This window comes from Rhinatrema bivittatum, chromosome 8 (genome assembly GCF_901001135.1).
Source record: "Rhinatrema bivittatum chromosome 8, aRhiBiv1.1, whole genome shotgun sequence".
NCBI lineage: Eukaryota > Metazoa > Chordata > Amphibia > Gymnophiona > Rhinatrematidae > Rhinatrema > Rhinatrema bivittatum.
The window spans coordinates 232152653-232164942 of record NC_042622.1 but is presented as its reverse complement, the minus strand read 5'-3'; the positions used below and the strand labels follow the sequence as shown (position 1 = coordinate 232164942).

General features: G+C 46.0%; 1 protein-coding gene across 2 annotated transcripts in view; it reads left to right on the top strand.

Annotated features, from left to right (window-relative positions):
• The first annotated feature begins 5351 nt into the window (after nucleotides 1–5351).
• Nucleotides 5352–12290, top strand: part of UNC13A (unc-13 homolog A) — a 219887-nt gene continuing 212948 nt past the window's right edge. For both annotated transcript variants that reach the window (XM_029614005.1, XM_029614004.1), the window contains exon 1: nucleotides 5352–5503. In XM_029614005.1, the coding sequence (XP_029469865.1) occupies nucleotides 5482–5503 (22 nt within the window). In that variant the 5' untranslated portion in view covers nucleotides 5352–5481. The remainder of the gene's footprint in view (nucleotides 5504–12290) is intronic.

The following is a 12290-nucleotide window of genomic DNA, read 5'->3' as shown; positions in this document are numbered from 1 at the left end:
CAGGAAACGAACACATAACATGTCTGAACTAGTGTGACAGGATGATGAGGAAAGCAATATTAGATCCTTATCTGCTAATTTCCTTTCCTTGAGTACTGCCAGACCAGTCCAGACCTCACCCTGAATGTAGGGAGAATAGTTAAAAAAAAAAAAAGTGGAAGCAAAGAGAAAATAGAAATGGATTTATTTAAAATAAGGGAAAGAAGAGAAATTTTGTTTTGGGGGGGTTTCCCTAGGAAGGGGATATAGCTTGGAGAAGGAAAAGCAGAGAAGCTGCTCAGGTGTTTTATGCTATCTCTCCATATCTTCATATTCTTTCTTGTTTTTCATTTTGATTATGTTGGGTAAAGCTTCTAGGATAATTCACTCATAGCTTGGGGAAGAGTCTATTGAAGACTTTCCTGCTATATCAGAAAAATGTTGTTAGGGCAGAGTTTTCCCTCTGCCTCCATCTGCTAGACAGGGGAATAAATCTAACATGTCTGGACGGGTCTGGCAGGAGGCAAGGAAAGGAAATTAGCAGGTAAGGATCAAATTTCACCATTCCAGTGACTTTGCAAATTGCTCACCCTCTGCTTTTATATTTCACAATGTAAACCATATTGTTATGATTAGTGTGTATGTGGACCCTTGGCCCGAGGTGCGAGTTGATACAGCTTGTGAGGAGGAGCTCCACAGGTTCGCACCATCAGGAGGCGAGGTGTTGGAGTGTAGGGAAGCTCTGTGCACAGTTGAGGGGAGAGCCCCAGAGACCAGGAGATGACCCCCGTAGGGTAGCAGTCTGTAGATGGCACTTGGAGAGACTGAAGAGAGAGGGCGCCAGGCAGATCATGGGATGATGGGCGCCCGAACAGCCAAGCAGGATATTCTCCGATGGTGCAGCCCAAGGGGCTGAGCCACAGCGCAGTGGGTGTAGAGGGAGAGTGTAGGCGAACCCCCCGGGGTTGAGAGCCTGAGCCCAAGACCAGTAGCTCACGAAGACAGGTACCTGGAGATCGGAGGGTAGCTGGCTGAGTAATGGAGAAACAGGCCCGTGGAGCGGGACAGCTGTCAATTGTAGAATCACAAGGAGCGGGGAAGGTCAGGGTGGTCTTGGAGAAGGTGAGTGGGCCCAAGGAGCGGGAAGGCGCGAACAGTCTTTGAAGGATATGGCGCAACACCGAGGAGCGGGGAAGGCCGGCTGAGAACTCACAAGTCACTGCAGTAGTTCCCAAGGAGAGCCGAAGTACAGCAGGAAGACAGATGGAACCCAAGTGGCGCAGCTCCAGCCTGAGGAGCGGGGTAGACCAGGGAACAGGTCCCCATAGAGCTCACACTGACCCCAGAGGAGCGGGTGCCAGACAGGATCCACGATAGAAGCAGGAACAAGGAAGGCGTAGGACTCGCACGGAACTTGTTGCCAAGTCGGCTTGCTGGAAGTGAAGCAGGAGCATAAATTCCGGAGTCCGATGACATCATCAACAGGGGACGCCCCCGAGGTTCCCGCCGAAGTGGCTTCAAAGGTGGGACTTGTGACTTGCACACGCCTAGGAGGACCCGACATCGGAGCCGGAAGTAATGGCGTCCATGCCTCCACGAGGAGGCCCGTGGAACGCGGCGATGCAGAGAGGCCCGTGCAGCGAGGAGACCCAGGGAGGGTGGGAAAGCAGAACAAGCTTTAAGTACTCATGCTCGCAGCCATCTGCGACCGACAGCCATAACACATATCTTTTTCCCTAGATCATCAGCTGAGGAGGAAAAATCTGCATTAGGCTTCTGGTTCTAGGTCATGAATGTCTGGAAACCCAATAGATCACTAAGGAAATCAAGATAATCTTTTTATAGACTGCTATCTGTAAGTCCATGCAGCTGACATTAACTTTTGATTCTCTAGAAAATGGTAGCCCACGCCCCCACGAGAACATAAAACAGATTAAACAGGAAAAAAAAAAGACCCAAATGGTTATAAACCAGTGGCGTAGCCACGGGTGGGCCTGGGTGGGCAGCTGCCCACCCAATTTAGACCCAGGCCCACCCAACTGACACCAGAACTGCAAGGCTGTCGTGGGATCCCATCCCCGCGACAGTGAAGAGGAGAACCTATGCTTGGCGCACCATCACGGTACACGTGGGGAAGCGGTCGAACAACCATATGGCCGACCGATCTTCCTGTTTGCGGGGGGAGGGGGGGAGCGGAAGCGCCGTGCACAGTTTCCGTTTCCTCCCCCCAGAGCAGGAAGATCAGCTGGCCTCTCCTGCTGCCACTGGTCTCCTGCGTACAGCCGACCGATCTTCCTGTTGGGGGGGGAGAAGAGCGGAAGCGCCACGCACAGCTTCCGCTCCCCCCCCCCCAGCAGGAAGATCGGTCGGCCGTATGGCTCGAAGATAGCAGGAGGCCAGTGGCAGCAGGAGAGGCCAGCTGATCTTCCTGCTCTGGGGGGAGGAAACGGAAACTGTGCGCGGCGCTTCCGCTCTCCTCCCCCCCCCCCCCCAAACAGGAAGATCGGTCGGCCATACGGCCCGAAGATAGCAGGAGGCCAGTGGCAGCAGGAGAGGCCAGCTGATCTTCCTGCTCTGGGGGGAGGAAGCGGAAACTGTGCACAGGCTTGAATGTGTATGTGAGGATGAGAATGGGAGCCTTGTGTGTGTGTGGGTGAAAATCGGACCCTGGGTGTGGATGGGAGTGAGAATGGAGTCTTGAATGTGTGTGGGTGATAATGGAAGCTTGAATATGTGGGTGAGGATGGAAGCTTGAATATGTGGTTGAGGTTGGAAGCTTGAATATGTGGGTGAGGTTGGAAGCTTGAATGTGTGTATATATGGGTGAGGATGGAAGCTTGAATGTGTGTATATATGGGTGAGAATGGGAGCCTGGGTTTGTGTGTGTGGGTGAGAATGGAAGCTTGAATATGTGGGTGAGAATGGAAGCTTGAATATGTGGGTGAGGATGGAAGCTTGAATGTGTATATATATGGGTGAGAATGGGAGCCTGGGTTTGTGTGTGTGGGTGAGAATGGAAGCTTGAATATGTGGGTAAGAATGGGTGCTTGAAAGTGTGTATGTGTGGGTGAGAATGGGACCTTAAATGTGTGTATGTGTGGGTGAGAATGGGTTTGTGTGTGTGGATGAGAATGGGTGCCTGGATGTGCGTCTGTGTGTGCATAAGAATATAAGCCTGGGGAGGGGTGAGAAAGTGAGAGCTTGTATGTGTGTCTGCAGAGAATGTGAGCTGGGGGGGGGAGAGCATATGAGAGTGAGAGCCTGAGTGTGTGAGGGAGTCTGTGAGAGAAAGCATTTATGTATATATGTGTGTGTGTGTGGAAGGGAAGAAGACAGTAGTAGAAAAGACACTGAAGAGGAATTAGGAAATGAGCGACAAGGGAAAGAATGGGAAAGAGAGACCAGGACCAACTGATTAGAAAAATACAAAGATCAGACAACAAAGGTAAAAAAAAATAAATAAATATATATATAGAGAGAGAGAGAGAGATGTTAGCAATTTAAATATGTCATCTTTGGGAATGTGCATTCTTATATTTTTGTATTTTGCTCTTTCTTAAGTATTCCACTGTTCAGACGTTTTAGTTTCTCAGGCTTTCTATTTTGGCTTTATCTACATGTTTCTGTTTCTAATTTATAGTCTCTTATTTCTATATTAGGTAAGGGTCGGTCTCAGTTTTGCCTGTTTGTGACAGAAATGAGTATTTCTAGCATATAGTTTCTCTGTAGTAGTAGTCCAGCCTGTTCTGTTATTCCCGTAGGTGATGTATTAATGTTCTAGGGCCTGGTGTAGTATTTGCATTGCTGCTTTTTCATAAGGTTGCTGTTTGAATCCTGAGAGTCAGTGCTGTGATTGTTTGGCAAGGTTCCAGATGCCTCTTTCTTTGCAAGAGTTTGTTACTTCACAAAATAGCAGTGGAGGGTTATTTTTTGCTGAGATTACACCAGAATTTGAATTTTTTTTTTCATGTTACTTGTAATGTGAATTGCCCTAGCTTTGCGCTGCACCTGTTCTGATGATTAATTATATTTTATTGTATTTATGAAGATTTCTGGGTTTCTGCAAAGATGGTTCATGAAAGAATACATTAATTTTTGTTTTATTATATGATTGGATTTGATTGTTTTCTATACTTGAAATAATTGAAGTAAATTATTTTAAAGTTTCATACATGACACATAATGGCTGTTGCAAACTACTTAGAAAGCCATTCTAGGGTGCAGTATATGGCATTATTTATCAGTAAGAAAACAACTAGTAGACCTGCATGCCTTGTGCCCACCTATGTTAACCTTGTGCCCACCCAAAAAATCAATTCTGGCTACGCCACTGTTATAAACTGGTTAAAAAGTGAATGAAAGCAGCCACAGTGAAAGAAGCCTAAATCATTGTTAGCTGGATGTCTGACTTCAAATTTCCAAAACAACTTTTCTTCTCCTGGCTCAGTCCAGTTGTTCTCTCAAGGGGAAAACAGAGAAAACTCTAAGGATGTCCTTAAGGCCAACATTTATTTATTTATTTCACAGGTTATAGGCCGCCTATACACAGCTCTAAGTGGCTTACATAATACACATGTAAGCAATTAAAACATAAAGAGCTAGCACAGAAGAATACTGACCTAGAAGAACAGAAAATTAATCCTCGAAAAAGATGTGTGTTTAATAATTTTTTGGAAAGTTTTTGTGCACTCCATAGTTGGTACACATGAAATACAACGTTGACATCAACTCATGGAAGATTATTGCCCAGGAGTGGAACCTCCCCCGATAAAGGCAGTCTGCATAGAAGGATCTCAGCAGGTACAAAACTTTGCAGTACAGCAGGCATCAGAAAAGAAAGCAATACAGTGCCTGTAACCCCAAATCACCAACCCAGAGCCACTCGTCCCACTGGGAAACACCTGCCTAAACTGTAGTAGAGCCTGTCTATTCTAGGTCAAACCCACGGGTAGGAGAATCAGCCACAGAAGGCAACCATTTTCCACCACAAGGGATTACAGAAGGAAATAGTTAACCGAAGTGATATTTGGGAAGTATTCTTAAATGTAATCGCCTTTAACTAAATAAAAAAGAAGGACCTAAAAAGAAGACGTGTATTAAAGCATGCTTCATATGAAGGGAGTGTTTATGCTGGACGTGCTCTGCGCAAGATTTGCCTGTTGATAAAGGTACCTGAATTCTGGACAAAGTCAGCAAGACGGCTTGCGGTGCAAAGGAGCCCAGTGGGTGATTATGAGTGCAATTATTCATCGGTGCCTTTAAGTGCCAGCCTTGGTGAGATCAGGTGTTTTTCAGCTCCCACCTCCTGGCGCTCGTCAGCCTGTCAGCCTGACGTCAGGAGCTGTCCACGGGCCTCGGTGCTAAAGCAAGATGGCTGGTTGCTGGTGAGGGGGGCGAGAGCGCGCGGAGCCCGGGGCGAGCAGCATGCAATGTGCTAGCAAGCAGCCACCCCAGCTAAGAACCCGCGCCTAACGCATCGGAGCCCGGGCGGCAACGAGGACCATGTCCTTGCTCTGTGTTGGAGGTAAGGAAGCCGCAAGCAGCTGTATTTTCAGCCGGGATGGGGGGTTTTACCGCCACCCCCTGAGGTTTTCTCCAGCCACCCCCCCTGATGTGGAGTTGTTGGGCGGGTTTCAGGGCGATCCCTTTGAGCTTTGGCGAGCCTCGGTGCCTGCGGTTCAGCGGCACTGTCTAGGTTTCGGGATCTTCCATTTGCCCGTTTTTTTCTTGCATTTCTATCTCTGGAAGGCTGCGAGTTGCAGGGTCTGGATTGCATGTGAAGTGCATCTTCGGGGTAGAGGAAGTGCTGCTGCTTCTTAAGCTCTGACACAGCCCCGTCTTTGCGATTTTTTTTTTTCCCCATCTAAATATTATATGTTTGGGAAGACAAGTTGTTTAGCGTACAGGATGAAATAATGAATTAGATCTGATCGATGCTCTCCCTGCTGGCTGGTTACAGGGCTGTGATTGCTCGTCTCACGGGGTGGGGGGAGATATGGACGCCTGCTGACCCTTTGAGGTGGAAGAGGATGGGGAGGGGGGGGGGGCAGATAGTTCCTGTGGCTCCTCCATAAAATCGGGGGAGTTCCTTTTGTTCATTTCTCGAATTCCTCAGCCTGCGAATTCCCCTCCCCCAAACATTTTATTTTTTTTAATTCTAGTCTCCTATACCTGACGCCCTACGTGAAAACTTGAATTTCTGTTTCAGTCTTTAGGTTTTGCAGATAGGTGCGCCCCCCCCCCCCCCCCCCCCCGAAGCAAAGACGGAACGAATTGCAAAATAGTGACATTTCCGTTCACTTGCAGGCAGGGGCCAGCGCCAGCAGCACTAGCCGACCTGGACACTTTTTACATCTTTTCTCTCGATCCCGCGTAGTTTTCTGCTGTTGGAACGGAGCTTCGTCTTTGTAATGTAGAAAGCAGTTCTGGCAGCAGAGGCCATTCGTGCGGGGTTGTTACAGCGGAATTGCCTGGGAAGACAGGCTTGATGCCTTTTGCTATTGTGGCCCTGGGGGGGGTTGCTAGTTATAAAAGCCGCATATTTGTCGAAACTTGAAAGTTCCCCCGTGAAACCGCTCTCCGCTCTGACACGGAGGGGGGCAGGGCTGGGCTCTTCCTCGCCGCCCCCCCCTCCTTTCTGCAGCGGCTCGGTGGCAGCCTCCGGCCTGTGGCGCGGCGCGCGCCTCCCCCCCCCCCCTCCGCGAGCCCCACGCGGCGCGCGCCTCCCCCCCCCCCCCGCGTGCGAGCCCCACGCGGCGCGCGCCCCTGTGACCTGTACCCACGCAGACGAACCCTGAACGACCCGGCGGGAGGCTCCTTGCCCAGCTTACGTTCGCCCTCCCCGGATTTCCCCTGCCCAATAAAACCATGGCAGCTGGGATACCCGACTGCATTTATAGTCATCTCTGTTAGCTCTATAGACAGAGCGGGATGGGGGGGTGGGGGGAAGGGGCTCGAGGAACAAGCCTTGCTTAGCTGGTAGATTTATCGGTTTAAAAAAAAATGGCGTTTTTCTTTTAACCATTTGTTGCCTAACACTTTCCTATTGAAGGTGCTTGTTATCCTGAAAATTCCCGGGAACTTGGTGCTTGTATCTGATTATCTGTGTGCGTGTATGGAGAGAGAGAGAAGAGCGAGCAATCAACTGTCGTGTACTTATTACCGGGCCGCAGAGGGTTAATCCGGCTGGGTGCAGCGATGGCTCCATGGATGTGATAAGCTTTGGGGCTGCTAGTTTATGAATGAAGGAATTCGCTACACTGCTTTTTGTTTTTTTTCTCTCTCTGTGGTTTGGTGATACTGTTCGATTTTGGCAGATGTCAGCAGAAGCCAAGTATTTGTTTGTACTAGAGCAAGGGATGTTAAGGACGGAAATCTAATACATACTATATTGCGACCTGGTTTCCAAGGATTGTTACTATTTAATCCAGTTGTGTGTGAGACAAATAGTATGCTAGAATGTGCCAGGCATGGCAAAATACTCATGGTTCAAGATGAAGACCTTTTTTTTTTTTTAACAGCTGATATTGATTTAGTCAATTACATTTTTATTTTACTGTTCTCTTAAAAACGATTCCCTAAAAAGAAAAATACAGTAGGATTGTATATTTTGTAAGCTTTTGCAAAAAAAATGAGAGAGATAAACCAAATGCTTTCTGTCATACGCTTCTATATGTATCACGGGTGCCCGCTTTTGGGGTCGGGTCATTTGTCCTCCTCCTCCCTCCCCTGAATTTTAATAACACATTGTTTTTGTAACTATTTATATGATTTAGTTGTTATACATTCCAGTTCTCTTGGTATGCTTCCCCCCACCCGAAAACAAAGTTTCCCGCAGACACCCCTGGTTTGTAATCCTACTTTATTTATTAAGCCCTCCTATTTTATTAAGACCAATGAAATACACTGACATTGCATTTATTTGTTTATATTCCGGTTTTAAGATGAATATATCGTTTTCAGTATCATATGTTACCTGGTGCGAACCACAGGTAGAACAGTTACTTAGCATGGTTCACTGAACTAGTTTAACTGTGGGTTGCAAGCAGTTCCAGACAATGGTTACCTCAAAGCATAAATCCAAGGCTCAGACAGACTCAGGAATATTTTTTTCCCTTTTTGTGCCCATACAAAAAATCTCTAGTAGACAGGACACGAAATCTGTTTGACACTTTTTGGGTTTGAAATCAACAAAAACATTATAAAATGCAAAACATCTGTGCAGTAAACACTAAACAAACAGTGCATTTTCCTTGTGGATGTACTAGTATAACAATGGTGCAAAGTGTACTCACCATCATAAGACTTATAAGGTTTGATTTTCAAAGTGACTTAGGTGCCTAAAACTCTGGGGGGTTGTGTGTGTGTGTGTAAAGTATGCATGATACTATATTTTGTATTTTGTTCATACTTTTGCCTGCACTAGCGATAGGTGTTCCTGATGGCGAGTCGGGGTGGGGAAAGCATTTACGCTCATGCTTTTGAAAATCAGAAGCTATCTGCTTAGATTTGAGGAACATGAGACATTCATTAAGTTTATTTATTTCTGTTATTTTACGTAATTTGATCTTAATACTTTTCTTATTTTTATTTTTATTGTATTATTGTCATTTTATTACATTTTGTTTTGCCATGCACTTTTCACATTTTTATCTGTTTTATTATTTATTCCTGGTTTTATTATCTGTTTTAATGTTACGATTTTAAACATTTAGTTTATTTCATTGTTATTAATATTGTTTGTACATCTTGTGGGTTTATGATTGTAAGAAATGCAATTAATCAAGAAATAAACCAAACTGACTTTCTGCGCATATGTCTACGCACATACAGGGTCAATTCACAAATGTTCAAAGTGGACTTAAGCACATAAATCTGCTTTAAAAATGTTGTGCTAAAGACTTTATCTCCACACGGGCTGTTCTAAAATCACCCTCATAATGTTTCCATCTAATAGATGACAGCAGAAAAAGGCAAACTGACATATTCAGTCTGCCCGTGGTATATCCGGTCCATGCTGCCAGGGATATCTTCCAACTGCCAGCCATAGAGCTTGACTGCTTCTAAGATACCTCCCTTTATCCTGGACAGTTTTTGTCATCTTTCTCCCTGGATTTCTATCATCTTCAGCCAGGGTTGAGCAAACTTTGTATAACTGGGGCCACATCACTGGCTCTCATTTGCACTAGGGACTCGGTGGGGTCCTCTTTGGAGCTTTTCAAGTGGGGGGAGTGGTCAGGTTACTTTGGAGCTCCTTGAGCGGGAGGAAAAATGGAATGAAGAAGAAACACTAAAAATGAATACATACATATTTTCTGAACCCAGTGGGAGGAGCACAGCGGCAACGCTCCTCCCCCAGCAGGTTCTATCCCACAGGTACACAGTGGCAAAAATACCCCCAGGGTACTCTGAGAGGACCAAAGCAGCGCAACCAGTGGCTGCTCACCGATTCACAGTCCCAGAAGGGCCGGTACCATCCAGGTGGAAAAACCTTCCGCGTTTCAACTCCTTCAGCACGGCATCCTGTTTTTAAATTGTCTGCGGGCTCCTTCCTCAGAGGTAATAAAAACAAGGCTGGAACATGAGGACAGGCATGGGAGCCATTCGGAGATGACACTGCCACCACCTCTGTCCTCTAGCAGTCTGCCCTACCTCATCCAAAAAAAAAAAAAGGTCCGTAATGAATGATGCACCTATGCATGCGACTTTGGGCCATCACGGATTACAGCGGGCAGGCTCCTGCAGAATGGCAGCGGTGGTGGTACATCCGTGGGCTGGATGTAACAGAGAGCATGCTGGTTCTTGCCCACCCCCTGTTTTAGGCACATGAGCATACAAGGCCCCCCATTTAGTTCATACACTGCACCCCCATGCCTAATCACAAATCATTGTAATAATCTAAATGGCCACCAATAGTGCAGCTGCTGCCTGAACACCCACCCTCCTAGGCCTCCTGTGCAGCCTTCCAGTGCAGGCTACACAAAGTCCGCGTTTCCATTAGGACTTATGGCTATCACTGTTCTTGTAGCCTCCCAGACAGACCGACTGTGCGCTTGCCTTCACTTCTGCTCGCATGTCTAACATTGCATATTGCACATTTTGACTTTCATTCTGGAAGCCCCAACACTCATTGCTGACTCATCTGAGTGGAGAACTTTAAATGGTTAAACACATGCTGCTAGGTTGTACTTCTGCTGGCTAGTCACTTTTTTCCAATTTTTAGCACTTCAAAATGGATTACCTTCAGGTACTGTAGGTATTTCCCTGTCCCCAGAGGGCTCACAATTTAACTTTGTACCTATGCTTATCCCATGTACTCATGATTGTTTTAGCCTCCACAATCCATTCTGGGAGGACAGGTGACGCATTAACCATGACTTACATGAAAAAATGTATTTCCTAATGTTTCTCCAGAGCTACCCCTTGGAACCATGTATCATGATCCCTTGTTCTAGAACTTACCTTCCATTGAAAAAGGCTTATTTCACGTGCATCATTAAGAGAACTCTCTCCTTTCCTCTAGGTAGGGTATCCTTAAGTCTTATCTCAAAGAGCTTTTAGTGCAGAATCTGCACCATTTGGTAGCCCTTCTCTGGTCTGCCTCTAGCCTGCGTATATCCTTTTGGACGTATGGCCTCCAAAACTGGACAAAATGTTCCAGGTGAGGTCTCGCCAATGAGCTGCAGAACAGCATGAAAATATCATGCAGACAACATTAAATAATTGTACTTAAAGATAGCTTGATAACTTTTTCCTACTGCTGTTTTCTTTCTCTTTCTGTAAAATATTCATTGCAGTCATCAAAATATGGAAATTCTTGGCATAGTGTTTACAGTCATGCGACAAATGTAGGAACAGAACCTTTTGTTTCGGTGTTCTTGATTTATATTGTCTGATGTAGTCCAGATCAGATGCCCTGAACTGCGCCTGCAGAGGTTCCATCAAGTATGTGAGTAAAAGAGAAAAAACTTCCAGACTAAATACACTTAATGTAGTACGGATTACGATGGCTCAGTGCTTTTTTGATTTCAGATAACACTTTTTTGATAGGAGTACCACAATATGCCTTGGGTTCAGTCTCAGCCCTGCCCTCCCATTCACAGAGGATAAAACTCTGCTCAAAACAGTTACCTGCTAATACAGTGGCATAGGAAAACCTTAACAAATGGCAATTTTAAAATTGTTTGAACAAGGGTGTAAACTGAAAAGAGCTGGTCCAGAGGGTGGCCACTAAAATAGTCAATGGTCTTCGTCATAAAGCAAATGGAGACAAGATGTAAACCATATAACTCTGAGGGAAAGAGAGACGAGGGAGATACAATATAGACATTTAAATACCCTCAAGGAGTGAGCACAAAGGATGCGAGCCTCTTTCAGTGGAAAAAAGGCTCTAGAACAAGGAGCCATGGGATGAGGGTTAAAACAAGGTAGACTCAGGCATAGTTGAAGGAAATATTTCTTTACAGAGAGGGTGGTGAATGCCCAGCATAACCTCCCTGTGGAGATGGTGGAGAGGAGACCCATTTCGGGACCCAAGAAAAGATTAGACTTGCCCAGGGGATTTCTGAGGGAAAGGAAGGGACTAGGAAGCTGAGAAGGCGATGTCAGTGGGCAGACTGGATGGGCCGTACGGTCTTTATCTACCATCATGGTCTATGTTTCAATGTCTTCAGTGTTCAGGAAGATCAAAATATCAGACTATGGGAATTGTCAGAAACTTGGAGCTGGTGAGCAGAAGAGAGTGTGCCCGACACTGTATTACTGGAGGCACACAACCCCTAATAGATTTTGTGACTAAGAAAAAGGGAGTGAACGTTACTGCTTAGTGGATAATAACTTCCAGATGTTGCCAAAAGAGAAATGTGTGTTTAGATAAGCTAGAGACAAATTGATGTGACTTCATATTGCAGGTTAGTGAGTTGGGATTGGTTAAGGCTTTCATTCGGTTTGAGGTGCCAGATGCTTTGCAGAGGGCACGATTGCAGGCTGAGTGTGGATGAGGTAAGAGAGAGCCCCGACAGTATGAGGACTCTATGAAATGTAAAGCGATCGCCATAGCTTAGGTTGGCCACACGCCCACCTTTTAGTTTGGTGCATCTTAACCACTTTAGAAGGCTTCTTGTACAAAGGATGGGAAGGCGGTTTATAAATGTTTAATAAATTAATGAGTGTTGCAGCAGCACGCCAGAATATGGGCTCATATCAATATAGCACAGATGTTGTCCTGCTGAGATTTTAAACTGAGGTGCATGTGGCTGGTGGAATGATTTTTTTTTTTTGGGAGGGGGGACAGCTTTTACTAGCCCCTGCTA